The sequence below is a fragment of the Labrus mixtus genome, chromosome 16, assembly GCF_963584025.1.
Source record: "Labrus mixtus chromosome 16, fLabMix1.1, whole genome shotgun sequence".
Classification (NCBI taxonomy): Eukaryota; Metazoa; Chordata; class Actinopteri; order Labriformes; family Labridae; genus Labrus; species Labrus mixtus.
In genome coordinates, this window is record NC_083627.1 from 2,843,567 (window position 1) to 2,866,024 (window position 22,458).

The 22,458-nt window shown below is 41.1% G+C and overlaps 2 protein-coding genes and 1 long non-coding RNA gene across 4 annotated transcripts in view; 1 reads left to right on the top strand and 2 right to left on the bottom strand.

Annotated features, from left to right (window-relative positions):
- Nucleotides 1–22,458, bottom strand: part of LOC132990900 (double-strand-break repair protein rad21 homolog A-like) — a 136,541-nt gene that overhangs the window by 13,510 nt on the left and 100,573 nt on the right. The gene's annotated exons all lie outside the window — the stretch shown is intronic.
- On the bottom strand, nucleotides 130–952 carry LOC132991509 (uncharacterized). The gene is made up of 2 exons (XR_009676195.1): nucleotides 333–952; nucleotides 130–287 (listed from the first exon to the last, which is right to left on the bottom strand). It is a non-coding gene; the product is annotated as an uncharacterized LOC132991509 (long non-coding RNA).
- slc30a8 (solute carrier family 30 member 8) lies at nucleotides 11,366–22,388 on the top strand. Of its 2 annotated transcripts, none has more exons than XM_061060211.1 (9): nucleotides 11,366–11,956; nucleotides 14,622–14,788; nucleotides 17,088–17,234; nucleotides 18,177–18,330; nucleotides 18,521–18,690; nucleotides 18,855–18,967; nucleotides 19,725–19,830; nucleotides 19,915–19,943; nucleotides 21,550–22,388. In XM_061060211.1, the coding sequence occupies exons 1-9, from the start codon at nucleotides 11,886–11,888 to the stop codon at nucleotides 21,586–21,588; spliced, it is 996 nt and encodes a 331-aa protein (XP_060916194.1). In that variant the 5' UTR covers nucleotides 11,366–11,885; the 3' UTR covers nucleotides 21,589–22,388. The 2 variants fall into 2 exon arrangements, with proteins under 2 accessions (XP_060916194.1, XP_060916193.1); XM_061060210.1 differs by having other exon boundaries at nucleotides 11,371–11,956; nucleotides 19,915–20,049.

A 22,458-nucleotide genomic window follows, 5' to 3' on the forward strand; every position in this document is an offset into this window, starting at 1 on the left:
CTTATGCAGAGTTGCGCTATCTGTTTTGTTTCTTTGCTAGAACAAGAAACACGGCATTATGAATGTAAAAAATGATTGAAAAAATCACTGGTCAAGTTGACATGACAAAAATAAAAATGTGCACTGTCATAGATTTCATGTCTTTATTATGTTGGCATACTGTATCACCATAGTACAGTACCTGTTTGTAATACTGCTAAAAGCTAGGCATGGTTAAACGCATCACTCCCAAAATATTATAGCTTATTCAGTTTGCGAATTATTTTTATATCACAACATATTAAAGGCTTTATATGCGATTTTTTGATCCAGCAGATGTCGCCCTTGAGCACCAGCATGAAACCAAAACAACTCGCGCTGCATTGTTGTGTTAGCATGCTAATGCTAGCGATCTTTATTATGCTCGTATCTTCACACTGCATGTAAATTTACCTGAAATGAGCGTGATCTAGAAACACAGTTAAGCAGTGAGTACAGTATGTTATTCTTCTTTTCTCTAGTCCCTCAATTAAACAACTTTTATACACGAGGGGAGGAGTCAGCCGGCCGTCCTGGCGATGTAAACAAACTGAAGATAGGACTCTGAAAACTCTGAAAACATCACAGACAGTGGGACTCGGGTGTTACACCCATTGTAGACAGTCATGACTCACAGAGTTATTTTCAGAGGATAAACTTGATTTCTACATTTAAGTGTGAAAAATCACATAGAAAGCCTTTAATGTAGTGTTTCACAGATGGATTTACTTAATGGTTTGCTGCATACACTTAGGTAACATAATACTCAAACTTTCTCAAAGAGATATTTTAGTGGTCTCAGTAACGAGCAGGAGTAGAGTAGCATTGTTTGTGCACAATAAAGGTGCAGTGAGCTCCATGATGTCTGGCTGCTGCATTTAGTCCATTCTGTTGGCAGTCACAGCCATAAAGGTCAGTGCACTAACAAGCAATTATAGCCAGAAAATAAAAACATTTGTACAGTGAAAACTAAGCAGACCATTTCCATAAGTATTTATTTTACACAGAGAGGAACACTTTCTCTCTTTTCCTGACACACAATACACAAATACAACAATCGACTTCATGTCAATGCTTAATTCAGAACTTCATGTTAAAAAAAAACACAGCGAACTTAGAGAAATGGTTTGTCATTTTTTAAAAAGTTTCTTCTCTTAATTGCTTAGAAATACATGAACCTATTGATACTTACGTAAAATAAAAAAGGCTTAATTCATTAGTTTGCTAGCTTATCTTAGCATTAAGACTGAAACAGCTAGCCTATATCCTACACATAAACGGGGATCAATAAAGTATTATCCTACATCTTTAGCTCACAAAATAACTTGACTTGAATCTTGTGTGTTTACTTACAAAATCATAATTTTGGAACGGTGTCAAGCTAGCTGTTCCCTCGAATGTCTTAACACTTAGCAAAGCTAGCTCACTGCTGCACAAGGCTAATTCTCGGTAAGTATGGGTGTGCGTTTAAAAGAAGAAGCTTGCAGTGAGTCATGTAGTGTATTGCGTTATGAAAATCAAATCAACAAAGATAGTAGACATTCTGATATTCTTCTGTGAGGAATATTATGTTGAATTTTCAGCAAATCTTAGTTACGCCGGTAGCTGTGAAATGAACTGGGGTTAGCATCAAGTTGCTCACACTAGCACTACTCATGTCAGTTATAGCCTACTGTAGGCTACGTCTTTGTGTTGTAGCCTGTCATTAGCTAGCCTACATATCAACAAAATAGACTTAAATCAACTCAGAGGATATTTAGAATCATGGATTTGAAGTCATTTAGCAAGTTGGCATATCATAGACTCAGATAGGCAAGCATATAGCTAATGAGCGAGCAGGCTAACGTTAGCTCACCAGCTAGCTGAAATTAGCTGTTCTGGATTCTAATAAGCTGGAAAAATAATGTGTAACAGGCAGTATACCAGCTCGCTCAGCCTTGTGAGTCTGAATGAATTTACTGGCATCATCCAGTCATGAAAATATTTTTCTTTGTTAGCTAGCTAGCTAGTTATTTGTCTGCCTAAGCAGGCAAGCTTATGTTAGCAAACAAAACCAAACAAAGGTTTTGACTCAAGTTTTAGATCACCATTCCTTTTGGCCTAAACTACTTTAATAGGATATAATTTCTGTTCTTATTTGACTCTGTTGTTTGTTCTGGTTATTCAGTGACAATAGGTTTGCACACTGTTGGCGCTAGGGGAGCGTCAGAAAAGATATCAGTCCACATGTTTTGAGAGCTAACTTAGGACGAAAGTCAAATTTTTTATGTTACTATGGAAACACACATTGGCATTTCAAAGCAGTTTATACATAAATTGTGTCACATTGCCTTCAAATATTTTTCCCATAGTGAGGTCAATAGAAGCCTCTGAACACAACAGATTATTTACAAGCTTTTCTTTTGTGTTTGCTCATCTACACACATTCACGTCTCATTTTTCTTATGTAAAACAATGTAAACTGGAAAGTGAATTTATAGTGGGAAATTGCAAATAATGTTTATTGCTCCACCTCGTCTTTTGTTGACTGCCTAATAAGAGGATATACAAAATGATTAGGAGAGACTGCGAAACGTATTTGTCTTCTAAAAGTTAAAAATGTCAAGGCACAGAACTTCTCCTGCTGAACCCCCTCTTGGATAAAGCTCTTGAATGAAGGTGTCGAGGCTTCTTGAAGTGAATGGAGACGCCCATCTCCCCTGAGCTGGAGTAGACGCTGCCACTTCCCCTGTCGCTCTCAGAGTCCCAGTAACTTCCCTCCTCTTCCTCCTCATCGGTCTCCTCCTCCTCCTCGGACAACTCCTGCTTGAGTTCTTGGATGCCCGAATGAAGCTCCATCAGCTGCCGGACCAGAGCTTGATCCTGGGAACGCATCTCCATCTACACATAAAAAAACCCCACAATTATTATTTTTAGGGTCCTACATTTTAGAAATATTGATTCATGGAAAGATAGAAAATCTGACATGCAGGCTATGATATGAACAGAACCTGTACAGACTGAATAAACTTCTTCCTTTTCATAAAAAAACTTTTTTTTGTTCATGCTCAGTGTGAGACCACAGCCGTCTCATTTGAGCGTCGCCTTCTTTCAAATGCAAATGCTTCCTTCTGCCGTTCTCTTTCTTCCTCTTTTAGGAGAGTCCGTCTAATTGCCAGTATTGTAAAATAAGATATTCAGAATTCCAGCAACTGTGGAGTCCAAGTTTGTCCTATAAGGATTGAGGAATGTCTCCAACAAAAAAAAAGATCTGCATTTCTTTTCTCTGTTAATTACAGCACCAGGCTGAGACCGGGCTCCCGACTGAAAGATGCTGGTTTCTTAAAAGTCTTTGTCGACACTTGGAGGAAACAAGAGAAGAAACGTGAACTTTTATTCTCAGAGGGATTTTGGAGATGTGGGAATGCTGGGCTCCTCCTCCTTGTGCCAAATACCAGCACCCCTTTTTTGGAATCCGCATCTGCCTGTGTGCTTTTCTGTATTGTTCCCCTTGAAAGCTATCTTGCAAAGAATGTCTAAATAAGCAAGGTTTATTTGTAGATGCCAGTTGAATCTTAAAACACAAGGATAAGGATTTGAGTCGGCAAATCCTTGTCCTTACATCAGCACACAAGTGACAAGAAATCATCAATAGTCTCACCATTGATGATCACATAATAGTGTAAAATGATATAATTGAGATTATTTGTATGCTCTTTGGCAATAAACCCTGATTCTGATTCTAAATCTCTCCTGATTGAAAAACACTGTTAAGTTGTTTTTCAGTTTTCTAATGAATGTGATAGGACTAAATACTGTAGACATTTAGCTTTACTATAAATAATTGAATGATTTCCCTCAAACGTGATGCTTCCAGTCACAATGACTTCTAGTAAACATTTTGAGCGTACATATAAAGTGCCTTCTTCTTGTCCTTTAACATGAATCAACCCAGGTGTAATCTTTCCTTGCAGAAACAGAAACACAGAGATTCTGTATCAAAGCAACCAGGAGGCCTGTGTTGACCAACTCAAACTCAAGACACCCCTCTCTCTCTCTGTGTGTGTGCTCTGGAAACTCTGGTTACCATGACGAGCTGTCTGGGCGAACACACTAAAAGTGATATATTAGGCTGTGACAATGAGCCACACAGAGGTGCAAACAAAGACACACATAAAGACACTCACAGAACCACACACCGCGCCTTTGACTGTCGGTGATGGTGACATTGTAACAAAACGACACTACATGCATCTTAAGAAGAAGAAGGTAATAGACTTGAGCTTTCACAATGACTCATGAGGTGGTTTTATGGAAGTGACAACTGACTCCAGACCACCGGCATAACGGACAATAAAACACCTTTTATATATTTATTATTTCATTATTTCCGGCTGAGAGATTAAATTCACTGAAACTTGCATGTCTGCTCTCGACTCTCAAGGTGACAACATGTGACACACTGGACGTCGAAGCGGTGGAAGAAAAAAAAAAACAGCGGCAATATCAAAGTGGCACACTTGATAGTAAAGTCCTGAAGTAAGATTTTGTAATGCATCACGCTGCCACGAACACATTCACACCTTTCTAACACGCTACCTGAACATAAAAATCACTGCTTGACTTTCATCTCATTTAAATGTATTTTGTCTTTATTGTTGCTTTGAATCTTTGCTTATGTTTTGCTATTTTGTGTCTATTTTGTCTGTTGTATTTTTATTTAATTTTTAATTTTTAATTTTTAATTTTTAATTTTTTGTCTTTGTGTATTTGTTCTCGCTTTAGTTGTCATGTCTGTTATGTCTATATATTCTTGTTCACCTTATCACCAATAAAAAAGAAAAAAAAACAAGATTTTGTAATGCAGGACTTAGGACTCTGTTTTTCTTTTTTTTTTTGTTAGATTTATTTTGGGCTTTTTATGCCTCTGTTCTAGAGGACCGTGGACTGAGGAGGATGCTCAAGGTCTAGGCCTCTGTACATGGTGATGGGGCGCGTGAACCAACCGCTCGCCAACCAGCCCCCCGGACTGTTTTTCTCTTGAATAGAAAGAACATAAAACCAAAAGTATTCTGGGCACAATGTACTCAAGAGGGAGAACATCCACTTTTGCTGTGGCTACATGAAATCTAGGAGGTAATGAAACGTGCTTCAACATCACACTGGAACATGCAGCAGTTCATCAGTTCACTAATGTTTGTTACGTGGTTTAAATTGAGCTAAAATCTGTAGAATTATCTGCCATAATCGACTTGTTATTGTTATGCTATACTGTTATCTTCCTTACATGCACTCTGTTACATACACTGTAAGATTTTTTCTCATAGTCCACTGCACAGCTCCTACATTGTTATTTTTTATATTTTCCATTTTTAAATTCTATTTTATATATTGTAATATCTTCTTATACTGTATTATTTAAGTTGTTGCTAGTTCTGCTTTATTTCCTTGTTAATTGTTAAGCACCAACACACCAAGTCAAATTCCTTGTATGTGTAAATGTACTTGGCAATAAAACCTGATTCTGATTCTGATTCTGATTGTGATTGGAAAACTTGCACCTCTTCCAATATCATTTCTTAAAATCTAATCTCATATGTTGTCTTTAAAATCAAAGTAATCACTGAATGAAGTTGTTAGATAAAAATTGGAAATGGGCACATAGGAGTAGACATATAAAACAGTCTAAGTATCCCTCATACTACTGAACCACACAGGGATATGGACTTCAGACAGAAAGATCTTTTCTTACCAGTTCCCTCCTCAGCCAGGCCAGAGCGCTCTCGATGTCCAGTTTCCTGCCTTCCTCTCCAGCCGTGCACCCTCCTGGCATCCTGCTCCGAGGGTCCCTGCATGCACTCCGTCCCGCTGCTTTACAATCATCGAAGGTGGAGGTCTTGCAGGAGAAGTCCCGCAGTCTGGTTAGGACCACTTCCATCATGTTAGGCCTGTGGTATCTCTTCTTCAGGTTAGAATCTAGACTTCTGTGTTGTCGTCAGCTGCAGACACAGCCTCGTCTCTTCTGCTGATGAGATCCTTCACAGTTCTGCTTCCACTTATGAGGATCTCACACTCTCTCTCTCTCTCCCCCCTCCCCCCCCCCCCTCCCTCCTTCTGTCTTTTCTTGCTCGTCTGTGTCCCAAACATTACACAACAGCTTCCCTTGGAGAACCCTAATCACTGGAGTGTGAATGTGAGGGAGCACGTCTGACGTCAGGGCATTGTCTGGATGCCTGACCTGTGCTTGTTTACCACTTTTAAGCCCCTTTTTATTAGACACACACACACACACACACACACACACACACACACACACACACACACACACACACACACAGAGCGTGGAGATGGCAGCTGTTGCAATGGTGATGACAGTTTTGTATCGTCACAGTGGATCTGCTCCATTTTCTCTTAAAACAGGATGCAACAAAGTGTGCATGAAAACACACTTACTGTACAGATACAAACACACACACACACACACACACACACACACACACACACACACACAGTAGTGTAAGCACACCTCCTCTGGTGAGTGTGAGTGACCCGTTGCAGGGTCAGGGATTTAAAGAACAGTGAGAACAGCCATGTGTGACTAAACCCCCTCTCGATGCCATGTCCCCCTCACTCTGCAGCCCCTGGCAACCCGACCGCATGCAACATCGAGCTATTCACAAATCACAGCTTGGCAAACCAAACACAGGCCCGCTTCTTTCCATAGTCCAAAATAGCCACAGATACACTGCAAGCTATTTTTAGGAGTGAAAGTGAATCCACTTTTAGAGCTTTTCAAAGACAAAACAAAACACAGACGTCACAGGACTGAAAAGAGATAAATGAAAGCTGCCTTTCAGTCTCGTTGTTTCATGTGTTCTTGTTTAGTTTTATTTTGAATTAATCCTGTTTTATTTGGTCTTTTCCTTCCTTGTGTTTCTGAATCTCCTTCGTCTCGTCTTGTCTTCCCTCTTTTATTTTGTAATTCTATCCATTTGTGTCATCTGAACTGTTTTATTTTGTAGGTGCTCTATAGTGTTTCTTGTCTACTTTCATTTCCTGCCTTTGGGTGTTTCCCCGCACTGTGATTGGGCGTTTCCCCGCACTGTGATTGGGCGTTTCCCCGCACTGTGATTGGGTGTGTCCCTGCACTGTGATTGGGCGTTTCCCTGCACTGTGATTGGGCGTTTCCCTGCACAGTGATTGGGCGTTTCCCCGCACTGTGATTGGGTGTGTCCCTGCACAGTGATTGGGCGTTTCCCTGCACTGTGATTGGGCGTTTCCCTGCACTGTGATTGGGCGTTTCCCTGCACTGTGATTGGGTGTGTCCCTGCACTGTGATTGGGTGTGTCCCTGCACTGTGATTGGGTGTGTCCCCGCACTGTGATTGGGCGTTTCCCCGCACTGTGATTGGGTGTGTCCCTGCACTGTGATTGGGTGTGTCCCTGCACTGTGATTGGGCGTTTCCCTGCACTGTGATTGGGTGTGTCCCCGCACTGTGATTGGGCGTTTCCCTGCACAGTGATTGGGCGTTTCCCCGCACTGTGATTGGGCGTTTCCCCGCACTGTGATTGGGCGTTTCTCTGCACTGTGATTGGGTGTGTCCCTGCACTGTGATTGGGCGTTTCCCTGCACTGTGATTGGGCGTTTCCCTGCACTGTGATTGTGTGTGTCCTTGCACTGTGATTGGGTGTGTCCCCGCACTGTGATTGGGCATTTCCCTGCACTGTGATTGGGTGTGTCCCTGCACTGTGATTGGGTGTGTCCCTGCACTGTGATTGGGTGTGTCCCTGCACTGTGATTGGGTGTGTCCCCGCACTGTGATTGGGCGTTTCCCTGCACAGTGATTGGGCGTTTCCCCGCACTGTGATTGGGCGTTTCCCTGCACAGTGATTGGGCGTTTCCCCGCACTGTGATTGGGCGTTTCCCCGCACTGTGATTGGGCGTTTCTCTGCACTGTGATTGGGTGTGTCCCTGCACTGTGATTGGGCGTTTCCCCGCACTGTGATTGGGCGTTTCCCCGCACTGTGATTGGGTGTGTCCCTGCACTGTGATTGGGCGTTTCCCTGCACTGTGATTGGGCGTTTCCCTGCACAGTGATTGGGCGTTTCCCCGCACTGTGATTGGGTGTGTCCCTGCACAGTGATTGGGCGTTTCCCTGCACTGTGATTGGGCGTTTCCCTGCACTGTGATTGGGCGTTTCCCTGCACTGTGATTGGGTGTGTCCCTGCACTGTGATTGGGTGTGTCCCTGCACTGTGATTGGGTGTGTCCCCGCACTGTGATTGGGCGTTTCCCCGCACTGTGATTGGGTGTGTCCCTGCACTGTGATTGGGTGTGTCCCTGCACTGTGATTGGGCGTTTCCCTGCACTGTGATTGGGTGTGTCCCCGCACTGTGATTGGGCGTTTCCCTGCACAGTGATTGGGCGTTTCCCCGCACTGTGATTGGGCGTTTCCCCGCACTGTGATTGGGCGTTTCTCTGCACTGTGATTGGGTGTGTCCCTGCACTGTGATTGGGCGTTTCCCTGCACTGTGATTGGGCGTTTCCCTGCACTGTGATTGTGTGTGTCCTTGCACTGTGATTGGGTGTGTCCCCGCACTGTGATTGGGCATTTCCCTGCACTGTGATTGGGTGTGTCCCTGCACTGTGATTGGGTGTGTCCCTGCACTGTGATTGGGTGTGTCCCTGCACTGTGATTGGGTGTGTCCCCGCACTGTGATTGGGCGTTTCCCTGCACAGTGATTGGGCGTTTCCCCGCACTGTGATTGGGCGTTTCCCTGCACAGTGATTGGGCGTTTCCCCGCACTGTGATTGGGCGTTTCCCCGCACTGTGATTGGGCGTTTCTCTGCACTGTGATTGGGTGTGTCCCTGCACTGTGATTGGGTGTTTCCCCGCACTGTGATTGGGTGTGTCCCCGCACTGTGATTGGGTGTTTCCCCGCACTGTGATTGGGCGTTTCCCTGCACTGTGATTGGGTGTGTCCCCGCACTGTGATTGGGTGTGTCCCTGCACTGTGATTGGGCGTTTCCCCGCACTGTGATTGGGTGTGTCCCCACACTGTGATTGGGCGTTTCCCTGCACTGTGATTGGGTGTGTCCCCGCACTGTGATTGGGTGTGTCCCTGCACTGTGATTGGGCGTTTCCCCGCACTGTGATTGGGCGTTTCCCTGCACTGTGATTGGGTGTGTCCCTGCACTGTGATTGGGTGTGTCCCTGCACTGTGATTGGGTGTGTCCCTGCACTGTGATTGGGTGTGTCCCTGCACTGTGATTGGGCGTTTCCCTGCACTGTGATTGGGTGTTTCCCCGCACTGTGATTGGGTGTGTCCCTGCACTGTGATTGGGTGTGTCCCTGCACTGTGATTGGGTGCCACGCGTTGTTTTGTCTTCACCTGTGTGTAATCAGTCACACCTGTCCTGATTTCTCGAGGTCTTTTCTGCGTCTCATCGTGGATGTTTCTGTAAGCTCCTGGTGTTTTCGCCCTCCCTGGACTTTTGCGTCGGATATTGTTCCATTTGGAAACTTTGGACTTTGAAAAGAAAAGTAAGCTTTTTGTTTTGGAATTTGTCTTCCGTGAAACAAAACATTTTGGCACAAACTGAGTTCTCACTCTGTCACTCTCAGGTCACTTCTTCTGGCAATATGAACATTCCCTTTTTCAGCCAAGATTCTGCAGGTTATAAATTTGAATTGAATGTGAATTTGTTTTCTAAAATGAAAATCTCTTTAGTTCTTGATAAAAGTACTTTTGTCATTTTTGTTATATAAAATGTTTTCCAAAATTGTAAATTTGGAAAACATTTGTTTCAAACTTTATAATTTTGTTTTGCACTCCCCAGCCACCGTATAATCACATAGAAACGACCTCAATTTACAAAAAAAAAAAAAAGTGTCCCAAGGTCGGCAAGTTTTGTTGTCCTTTGTTGTTTCTCTGTTCAAGTTTTTGGAGTATAGAGATCATCCTCATCACTTTGAGGTTTACACATCGGCCCAATATGATCAAAAGAAGTCAAAGTAATGTAGGGCAAGTTTCAGATTGGGCCCTCTTTCCTTTACTTCTGTGCCTGAACAAAAGTGCACTTACTGTCCTCACATAAACTCTTAAAGACATCAGTTACATTAGTCAGGAAATGTCGCCCCCTTGTGGTTAATTTTGGGTCTAAACGTTCAAAGGCGGTGTTTAGAGAGATTAGGAAGCTGTAGTATACACAGAGCATTGTCCTATAGAATCATCTGCAGAAATGTTCTTATTCCTTAAAGCCTAAAGCATGCACAACATGTGCTCTGCTATTTGAACACTGCACATCTGTTTGTTTGTTTGTTTATACCCTTTAATCCACCAAGGAAAAACATGTGTTCTGTTTGGCATTTTAAAAACTTCTGTTTGATTGAGTTGTAAAGTCTTTTGATCCCACTTTCTTAACTCATTAAAATCGAGAAAATCGAATTATTTTTTCACGAAATGAATTAAAATGAATCCACACTCCAACATCAGAACATCAGTTTGACAGAAAAGAAGTGGTCTTACCTCACACAAGAAGGTGAATTGCTTCATCTTTATGTTTAGTCGTAATTTTCCAACAAACAAAACGTTTCGCCCTCAGCTTCGTCCTGTTTGCTTCAATCCACGAACACAGACGTTACACCCACGGCTTCAGCAAACCAGCCTTGAAGCCTTTTCGTGTTCTTGGTAAAAGTGAAGTTCCCAGAGTATGTTTGTGTAAATAATCTAAATATGAAACCATGACTAATCCGGAAGTCCATTTCGACTATTAAAAGAAAAGAAAAAATACAAAATCTTTTCCGTGATAATAAAACTATCCCTATATATGTTCAACCAAAAAAAACATTATTATAATTTAAAGTAAAGGAATCATACTTACATACATATGCTTTTAGTTAAAATGAGATAAAAATCTGAAAGTCAAGATAACGAAATCAGAAATTTAAATTCAGGAGACAACATTTTTTACTAATCTGTTCAAGAGTCAAACATGAGGGGAAAAATGCCCTTAAATTTGTTACACAAAGTGTGAATCATGTCTTTAAAAAGTTAAATTAATGAAGCCTAATTGTATTTATTATTTTTCCAATCGCAAGGAGCAAACATGAAAGACTAAAGAAAGCTTATTTAAGACTGTAAAACACAAGAAGACACGTTATTTGGGCTTTATCAACTGTCATTTAGATTGAATCACAGTGACGTCATTAAATGATTGGATGACACTCTGATGACGCGGCGTTGAATTAAACCACGAGGTGACAATAACAGAGCGCACGGCACTTTTGGTTTTGTAATCACAAAGTGCCGGCTGAACAGAGGAGGGGGGCGGGGCCATGCATGAATTATGATGTTTTTTTCCGGATGATGTAAATGAAAAATCTGCCAAACTTTCACAAAACTCTTGGATTTGTTTTAGACTCCAGGTTCCACGTTCTGCGTGTCCTGTAAACCCCTTCTTCACCGACCATCATCTGCTCAGCCTCAGCGCTGGTTTTCTTATTGTCTCATGTCTCTCCTGGTCAGAAACATTTGGCCTTCACTTCCCTCAGTCACCCCGCTTCAGGCTCTGTTGCAGGCGGTGATGAATTTGCACACGATGCGAGCGAAGGTAGTCACAAGGCTGGATCACATATTCACTATTTGCACCCTGGGTGGATTTAAGAAGGATATGTAAGGACTGTTAAACTCGTTTTCATCAAGAGGAGACAACAAAGCCTGGACGTTTCGGACAGCAAAAAAACAACAAAAAAACAAAACTGCGTTTTAATGAACAAAACTTCAGCCTTCAAAGTTTGGACTTTTTAAACTACATTTTTTTGTTGTTGCATCCCTTCGATTTGAAGGACTTTCCTAAAATATTTGTTCCTCTCCGAGACATCAAGTCATGTTCATGAACAAGCCGGAGAAAATTCCCCTGGTGACAGACCTGAAGACCTCATACGATGTAGTGGAAAGGTAAGATTGTATTCTTAAATTCACTGTTAACGCAGGGTAATTAAAAAAGACATTTATTCTGGAGTTAATCCTGTTTAATTTATTTTATATATGTAGACCTATTTATGAGTTTATTTCATTAATTAAAGATTTTTCCTCGGGTTTTGTTAACACATAACTCAAGTCGTCTGTGTATACAGTTTGTCTGTTTCTCTTTGTGTCTGTTGTGCTCCGGGCTGTTCCTCTGTTTGTGCTCTGCTGGTTGGTCCACACGGGACGGGGTCTGTGGGTCTGCAGGGGTAAGCTGTGTGCAAATGTGCACTGAAGTCAGCTTTTGCTCTCAATGGTTGTACTGTTCACTTTCCGGTCATCCCTGATGGAGATGTCAAAACAGATAACACTGCAGGGAAGTGTGCAAAGAGTGACCTACAGTAAAATAAAATACATTTATTGAGCTTTTTTTTAAGTCTTAACATGCTGAACACTACACAATTACAATTCACATGAGAAAAATACGAGATATCAAGACATCAAACAAACAATAATTTCACCTCAAGTCTCATATAGACTGACTCATTAAATCCACAATACAGTAGGATTATATCATCATATATAAACTGGTGCGGGAGGTTCCATGTAATCCAGAAAGGATTAAAATGTTTCACTCTTACTCATGAACTATAGCAGGTTATTTTCTCCAGGGACTGTATAGCTAATCATTTTAGGGAGTCGATTTCCACTTGAGAGAGAAACACATGATACAGTGACCTCACTTTTCATTCATTTCGTTATTAAACCTTTTTTAATAGCTGAGCCATCCAATAATAATGACTGAACCCTCTTTACTGACATTTTGTCAGACAGATTTTTGTGAAAATATTTGAAACATGCAGAGGGGAAACCAGGTGAGGCTCCGATTATCATCATCTGCTTTTTTTTTTTAAAGATTTATTTTTGGACTTTTTGTGCCTTTATTAGAGAGAGAGACACACAGACATAGAGAGAGAGAGAGAGAGAGAGAGACATAGAGAGAGAGAGAGAGAGAGACAGACAGACATAGAGAGAGAGAGACACACACAGAGAGAGAGAGAGAGAGAGACACACAGACATAGAGAGAGAGAGAGAGAGACACACACACAGAGAGAGAGACAGACACACAGAGAGATAGAGAGAGAGAGACAGACATAGAGAGAGACACAGAGAGAGAGAGAGAGAGAGACACACAGACATAGAGAGAGAGAGAGAGAGACATAGAGAGAGAGAGAGAGAGACAGACATAGAGAGAGAGACACACACAGAGAGATAGAGAGAGAGAGACAGACATAGAGAGAGAGAGAGAGACAGAGAGAGAGAGACACACACAGAGAGAGAGAGAGAGAGAGAGAGACACAGAGAGAGAGAGAGAGAGAGAGAGACAGACATAGAGAGAGAGAGAGAGAGAGACACAGAGAGAGAGAGAGAGAGAGAGAGAGAGAGAGACACACAGAGAGAGAGAGCGACACACACAGAGAGAGAGAGAGAGAGAGACAGACATAGAGAGAGAGAGACACACACAGAGAGAGAGAGAGAGATACACAGAGAGAGAGAGAGAGAGAGAGACAGACATAGAGAGAGAGACACACACAGAGAGATAGAGAGAGAGAGAGATACACAGAGAGAGAGAGAGAGAGAAAAGGAGCCACAGGCTTGTTTTTTTTTTTTTCACTTCTTTCTCCTGTTCCTGATCTGTTGATATTCTGCTTACTAAGGCTGATTCTAGCTGGTTGTGAATGAAATGTTACAGTCGCTACTCTGATTATCCTAAAGCTCCTTAGTGACTTTTTAAAGTACTTTTGTATTATTAAATGATGTAGACTTTCTGCATTTACCCCCTTTAATCCTGCCTTATAGGCTACTGATGTGGATTCAGTTTTATCAGCACAGTCAACACAACACAAGTAGCTGTGATTCATGCTTAAAAAATGAAGCAGAATCGATATAAACGATCGACCGATTTGACAATCAATAATCTTATTTATCATGAAAACAGTAACAAGCCTCCTCAGTGTTGGAATTTAAAACTTTTCCTGAAAGTTGTGATTCAAATGATTTGGATGTTATTTTGGTCACACAAAGAAAATGATCTGAAGACGACATCTTGGTCCGTTAAGCAGTTCTCCTTTTTCCTTTTAAAAACTAGATTCTACAATTCACTTATCAGACTCTTGTATCCAAAGCGACGTACATCAGAGAGTAAGAACAACACAAGCAAGGATCTAGAAAAAAAAGGGAACAATGTCAGTAAGAGCAAACGATCAGCTTTGAGTCTGATTGGACACACAGGTGCTGACAGGAAGTGACCAGAGGCAAAGCACAACATTGAGGGCAGTTCTTGAGAGCTCTAATCAGTATAGAAACCATCTTATAAGTCATCGTTATCAAACAAAAACCATCGTCATTACCATCATCATCATCAATAATATGGAGACCATCATCATTAAGTTAGTAGGTATTCATGAAAGAGCTGGGTCTTTAGCTTTTTCTTAAAGGTGCAGAGGGACCCAGTGCAGAGGATGTAAGTTGTTACATCCTAAATGGGTGTCAAAGAGTCGGCTGTGAGGGTCTAAAGACAGGGCAGGCCATGTTCAACTACAGTGTTAACTTATGTCCTTATATTCAATTTCTTCTCATGTTTATGTGCATCCAGCGTGGCGTACCAAGAGCCATCAAAGATGAACAGCGCCGGTGGCACCAAGCACTGCCATGACAACAGCCATTCACAGGCGGATCGCGAGGGAGAGAAGAAACATGCCCGGATGAGGTTGTATCTGGTCTCCGTGATCTGCCTGATTTTCATGATCGGTGAAATCATCGGTAAGGCACTTTGTTTTTCTCACTTTCTTAAAATCTTTTACACCTGATTCTTCGTTCTGTGCCTCATCCGTTCAGATTTGACGATGACTAAATCTTTCAAAACATAGCATACCCCTCAATGTCATGTCTCGCACTTTGTGCTAGTTGGGAATTTTAACGCTGACACTTTTAAGGCAGAGAACACAAGTATGCAAGTATGCGGTGTTGAAAAATGAAGCCAATGCAGAAGTGCAAAAAACCTGCAATACATCAAGTGTCCACTTGAGGCTGGCTGCAGAATCACAAACACACCTATTCAAAAATGTCCATTTCTACAGTAGATTTTTTAAATAACAGCCTTGTTCAAAAATGAAATGGGTTCAATACCTCAGGGTACACACTGTACTGGAGTTTAAATAACGATGATGATAAGGCTTACCTGATTGACGGATGCGGTGTCATGGATTGTCAGGAGGCTTAGAACCCGCCTTTGCTCCAGCTCTTTAGGGGTGATTGAAAGTTAGGTTGAGGAAGCATTTCCAGCATGGCGACCGACGACCCGCCATCAACGGGCTCCTTAAGCCCCCTTCACTAAACTGTGGGTGACGCCACTCAGGCGTTGTCTATTTTTATTTGGAGTGAAAATGATAAAAATAATTAACCTTCAAAATATTCTCCGTAACGTTGTCATTCTGAGCATGTTAGCATTGTAGCAAACTAGCTTGTAAGTGTACTTGTTCATCGTCATCAGTGGCCGTTATCTCCTAATGTTAACCTCATAGTGTGAAGCTCAAAGACGGTCAAATAGTTAAACTTGTTTATTTCACTGAGAAGACAAAGTTAAATCCCACAGGTCCATTGGATATTTCAAGGTTAGCTACCACCAGACAACTAGCTAAAGTTAGCATCAACGATCCCTAGCATTAGCCATAAATTCAAATCCATCCTTTCAAAAGGAATTGCACTCAAATTGGTAATGTTCAGTAACTCCCTATGATATTAGCTGTATGTGGCTGTATGCTAGCATTAGCTGTAGATAATGTGCTAAAATACATGAATAAATATTTTGTTATGGCGTAAATATTTCCCTTTCCGCTTTTAATATCAAACGTCTTTTCACCTGTCATTCTTTAATAAAAGTATGATTTGTCAGTTTTCCAAATTTGAATTGATCTACGATCTGGGACATAATAGCAAGACATCAGAACAACATTTTAGCTTCACACCATCGGACAAAAACGGCAACCTTTCCAATATGGTCAATTGTACAACGAGGCGTTTCGTGTTTCTTGTCTCTGATCTTTTCCTCCTTCTTCCGTCTCCTAACTCAGCAATTCTTTGAACCTTTTTTGTGTGAATATTCACTCCCCTGAAACCCTGTCCCTCATTGTTTCTTTGTTGTGTTTGAATCACTTCCTATATCATTTTAATCCTAGCATTTCAGCTGTCAAATTGTATTGTAAAAACTCAATATTTATCTAATTATCCAATGAGGGGTGAAATTGGATCTAGTTCCAGACGTTTGTTCTTCAAATAAACCAAAATGTCCAATAAGTTTGAATGTTGTTGATCCGTTAATTCTCAGTTCATGATCCAGGATTCCAATAATCCACAAAAACAATGTGGCACTGATTCAATACAATCAGAATCAGCATCAGCATCAGCATCAGAAATACTTTTTTTAATCCCAGGGGGAAGTTTGGTTGTTACAGTTGCTCTTATACACAATATAGCAGTGTAGAAATATAGAATAAAATAGAAATTAGCAATGAGTACCAAAGTGCAAATGAATTGAAGAAATAAAAAGCTATGTACAGACGTGCAGGGAACATGAGCGATACATTCAAATATAAGTAAACAAAACAAAAAAAGGCTCAATGAAGACGACGTCATCCAGGTTAGTATCAGTATTGCACACATGAGTGATTGTTGACTGATCAACAGACAAATTGCCCAGTTGAAAGTAAACATTATACAAAGGAGAAGTTTCCGGTTGTTGAGTGTAAATAAGTCCAGGGTCTGACTCACAAAGGCTACAGGCAGGAATGACACTCTAGGCTGCATCGGATGGGTCAACACAAAAATACAATACAAAACAAACAAACACTCTGATGCACTCAAAAACTGTTTGTGTTCATTGGCAGCTGATAGCAATTACCTGTAGTGTATGCACACCGAGCCACGGCTCCACACTGTGGCTAACGTCGGTATAACACACGTATAAATCATCACACAGTTTATTTAACCTATAAGGTCTCACGCAAGAAGAATCAAAACACTCATATTTGTAAGAACAAAGTGTCTGTCTTTATTTCTGCAGGTGGGTATTTTGCAGACAGTCTTGCAGTAATGACGGACGCCGCCCACCTAATGGCGGACTTAAGCAGCTTCATCATCAGCCTGATATCCCTCTGGCTGTCCTCCAGACCTGCCTCACACAAGCTCAGCTATGGCTGGCATCGTGCAGGTACTGACAACATTCATGTAACAGTAGGTGCTGTCAGAGCTTTCTATGTGATTGTTCACACTTAAATGTAGAAATCAAGTATCTCCTCTGAAAATAACTCTGTGAGTCATGACTGTCTACAATGGGTGTAACACCCGAGTCCCACTGTCTGTGATGTTTTCAGAGTTTTCAGAGTCCTATCTTCACTTTGTTTACATTGCCAGGACGGCCGGCTGACTCCTCCCCTCGAGTATAAAAGTTGTTTAATTGAGGGACTAGAGAAAAGAAGAATAACATACTGTACTCACTGCTTAACTGTGTTTCTAGATCACGCTCATTTCAGGTAAATTTACATGCAGTGTGAAGATACGAGCATAATAAAGATCGCTAGCATTAGCATGCTAACACAACAATGCAGCGCGAGTTGTTTTGGTTTCATGCTGGTGCTCAAGGGCGATCATCTGCTGGATCAAAAAATCACATATAAAACCTTTAACTTTGTACACTTAACATTGTATGTTGTTTTTGTATTGCTGTCTGAATGGTTTAGTGGCAGTATAGACAGATGAAGGATTTATAAAAATGGGTAAAATGGTGAAAACCAAAGACTGGCATTTGTCGCTGAACTGTTTTAAACTATTTTGGGGCAAATGATACTTTCCAGAATGTGATGTTTGGATAGTTTATATAACTAGACAAGACATAGGACCTTCAGTTCTAGTTAGGATACTGAGTTAAGTTTACCAGAACTTGTACAAAGCTAGTAATTATCATTATTGCCAATAATTGCCCAATCTCTAAACCTAAACACAGTTTTTCTAAGTCTTGCTACTTCAGCCACTAAACTGTGTACTATGTTTAATCTGGTTTTGGGGTCTCCTCCGCTATCTCTCTTTGTCTGATCACAGTTCTTCTTGTTTTTTAATTAATTCCTCCACTCTCCTCATCTCTTAATCCATGCAGAGATCTTGGGTGCACTGCTGTCAGTTTTCACCATCTGGCTGGTAACTGGAGTGCTGGTGTACCTTGCTGTTGATCGCGTCATCAACGATAACTACAACATTGAGGGCACAATTATGCTCATAACCTCTGGCTGTGGTGTGTTGGCCAATATTGTGTAAGTTAAACACAATTAGTCCTCTTAAATTCCTCTTTTATCATCGTAAATTGCAAATCTTTAACAGTTTACAAGAGGCAAGTAATCCAGTTTCATGGAAGAACATTTGGGTTATGTTGTTATAATTCTTTGTATCGCTGAGCTGATTAGTTTCATACTCTTGGAAATGCTTTGTTCCCCTTCCCAAAAGCATGGCCCTCACGCTTCACCAGTCGGGCCATGGCCACAGTCATGGGGGTCTTAGCTCACATGGGCACGGCCACAGTCACAAGAAAGGAAAAGGACAGAAACAGATCACAGACCATGCCAACTCAAAAGTTGACCGAAGAGGAGACCTGGAGCATAATGGGCACGCTCATGGTATGTTCACAGTTATAGTCTTTATCTTTTTTTTTGGCCACAGAATAATTTAGGATGAACAATTCACTCTTTACACATATATTCTTGAATGTATGTTATGGTTTTAATTCCAGTATTGTATTCTATTTGGTGCATGAATGAGCATACCTAACTCTCTTTCTCAGGAGGGAGGGCTCAGCAGGCCAACGCCAGTTTGCGAGCTGCGTTCGTCCATGTGGTGGGAGATCTTCTGCAGAGCATCAGTGTGCTTGTTAGTGCCATCATTATCTACTTCAAGGTAAGGAGTTTCTCCAGATGTGCACACCGTGTTAGAAGTCTTACTAAGTGAGATTTAAACCAATTAAGGAGATGAGGAATAGTTGGCAGGACTGAATCACAAGAAGGTTCCACTTATCAGTGTTGGACTGTTGGAATTTGTGGAAATCAATACAATGAACTTGTACCGACAAGCCGGTCTTGTGTCGCGGCGGCCGCAGCAGCCAAAACACAAGACCGGCCTGTCGGCAGCAGCCGTCTCGCCGCTATATTTATATTTTTTCGCCATTATCAGCTTTCTCCATAGAGCCTGTTAGCATAGCTTCCAAGCAATATGGCGGACGTTAAGTTTAGATTCTGGGAGTGAGGTCCCACCCACTGATCTGTGATTGGTCTGTAGCTTCAGTGGTCGAAAATATGAGGAACTAGCGTTGTAGTTTCACACCGCTAACCGCAACAGCTTCCAGTGACGCAATATGACGATATTTGCATCACTGGAAGCTCCTTTACAGACTCAGAAATACAGAACTTTCCAGTCTCAGGGGGAAATGAGGGCGGGATTCACGACCATTCAAAAATACTACCAGGTTTCTAATGATACAAAGATTAATGCAAATGGGTGAAGTATCCCTTTAATTGAATGTCACTCTACTGTATTCCCAATTATTACGCAATTAAGTTCCTTTCCTTTAGGAAGCAATAAATGACATGATTTCTGCAAAGGCTAAAATTATAGCTCTATACAGATGCTTAAAGGTATGTGTTCTTGTTTCTTTCAGCCAGAATATAAGATTGCTGACCCCATCTGCACATTCCTGTTCTCAATCTTTGTCTTGTGCACAACCTTCACCATCATGAGGGATATTGTCGTCGTCCTGATGGAAGGTACGGCTCTCCCTCTCCTTCTCTTTTTGATACCTTGATATTTCTCTAAGTCTTTCATTTACACTTTTTTTTTCTGTCACTCAGGTACTCCAGCTGGTGTGAAGTACAGTGAGGTGAGGGGTCACCTGCTATCAGTAAAGGGGGTTACAGCTGTCCACAATCTTAACATCTGGGCCCTCACCATGAACCAGGCTTTACTATCTGCACATGTGGCTATAGGTAAGAAGAAACAAGTGCCCAGCTGCTAAATAATTTAACATATTCCTTTGCAAAAAGTATGAACTGTCTGTCAACCAATTGGAGCTTTGGCTTATGTTTCCAGAATGACATGACGTTATAGTTTATAATGTGCTATTGTCCCAATGGGAACATTTGTTTTTGACTTGTTTACTGCACACATTTAATTTTCTTGATAGAAATATAAAAAAAATAAAAACAATTTAGAATGGGGCGACTGTGGCTCAGTGGGATTATTTCTTCTGATGGACACTATACATTCTCTGCCATCAGTGTGTGAATGGGTAGGTGTGACTTGAGTAATCAGAAGACTAGAAAAGCACTTTACAAGTCTTTATTTGTGATTTTTCACACAAATATAATATAAATCAAGTATACCCTCTGAAAATAACTCTGTGAGTCATGACTGTCTACAATGGGTGTAACACCCGAGTCCCACTGTCTGTGATGTTTTCAGAGTTTTCAGAGTCCTATCTTCACTTTGTTTACATCGCCCGGACGGCCGGGTGACTCCTCCCCTCGTGTATAAAAGTTGTTTAATTGAGGGACTAGAGAAAAGAAGAATAACATACTGTACTCACTGCTTAACTGTGTTTCTAGATCACGCTCATTTCAGGTAAATTTACATGCAGTGTGAAGATACGAGCATAATAAAGATCGCTAGCATTAGCATGCTAACACAACAATGCACTGCGAGTTGTTTTGGTTTCATGCTGGTGCTCAAGGGCGACATCTGCTGGATCAAAAAAAAATATATAAAGCATATAAAGCCTTTAAGTCCATTTACCATTTAGTGAATCAAAAAAAAAGAACAGGTATATGGGAAACAATATCATTGATATAAGACAAGACAAGGCCCAGAACTGACCCTTGTGGAACACCTTTTTTCAACAACTTTACTGGTGTATTGAGTGTATAGACTTTTTCTTTACAGACTATGAATTAGAATTTTTTTTTATTTTTTTTATTTTAAGATTTATTTTTTGGGCTTTTTGTGCCTTTAATGGAGGGATAGGACAGTGGATAGAGTCGGAAATCAGGTAGAGAGAGAGTAGGGAATGACATGCAGGAAAAGAGGCGCATGTGGGATTCGAACCTGGGCTGCCCGCTTGGAGGACCGTGGCCTCCGTACATGGGGTGCGCACACCAACCACTGCGCCAACAGCGCCCCCCTTTCTAGTCTTTTAAAAACATTGAATTTTCTAAAGGGATAGGACTGGATACGTTTTTTAACTTCATCCTACACCCTTTTCGAACATGGACTGGTTCAGGAAAAATAATCGAGCCACTACAGAAAGTATGCTTTGATTGCTGTTTGCTTTGTTTGTAATGTATATTTGATTTTATTTTAAAAACATGTTTGAAATAAAAAATAAATGAAATGAAATAAAGCGGTTATTGAGACTACAAATATTTAGTATGAACACACAAGGTGACTAACATTTTATTTCCTTTTTCTATGTCTTCCTCTCTCCTCCACAGACGAGTCAGCGGATGCTCAGACTGTCCAAAGAGAAATAACACAGGCTTGCTTTTCCTCCTACAACTTCCACAGTGTTACAATACAAATGGAGCGACAGTCGGACCAGAAGCCTGACTGTAAACTGTGTGAGGACCCCAAGATGTAGCAGCAGAATAAGGCCAAGGGACAGCTGCTATAACCTCAGTTCACAACATTTAGTCTTTCTGCACTGCTTCTATAGGACCCTGAAGTCTGACATTTAATGATAAAGTCTCATGACTTTGTGTTGACACTATCAAAGATATGTGCCTGAATGAAAGATCAAATGATTTTAGAAGGAATGCCCTTTGGAAGTTTTAACTTGCTTTAAACTTTGATATTCATTGTCTTTTCTTTTTAGTTTTTTCACGATACAATATAAATTACAATGCATTGTAGAAAGTTAAAGTTTATCTTTAATGAATATGGTTTTACATGATTGAGTGTGTTGAGCAACTTTGAAATTTATATGTCTTATCTACTTCCCTGAACCTACATCGTAACTACAGTTTACCTCATGACCTCATGGGGAGCATTCAGACCATGGCTAAAGTATTTTATTTTTTAAGTATTTACTTACTGCATCAACCTGAACAATAGTATGCAGCCATAAGCAATGAAACATGGTCTTGTATGTAAATATATACATCAATAAATATTTCTATGCATGGACTACTAACCAGCAACCTCAAACGTACTCTCTGTTGGGAGCAGCAAGTGTTTTTTTTAATACGTGGTCAAAATGCCTTTCATTGTCTTTGTAAAGTTCTAATGCACAAGCGGAAATAAAATACTCAATAAAATATTCTTTTTTCAAATACTCTTATCTTACGTTTCTATTTTTCCAATGCTTAAAATCCTTCTAAATGAAACAGTATAAACCTTAGACT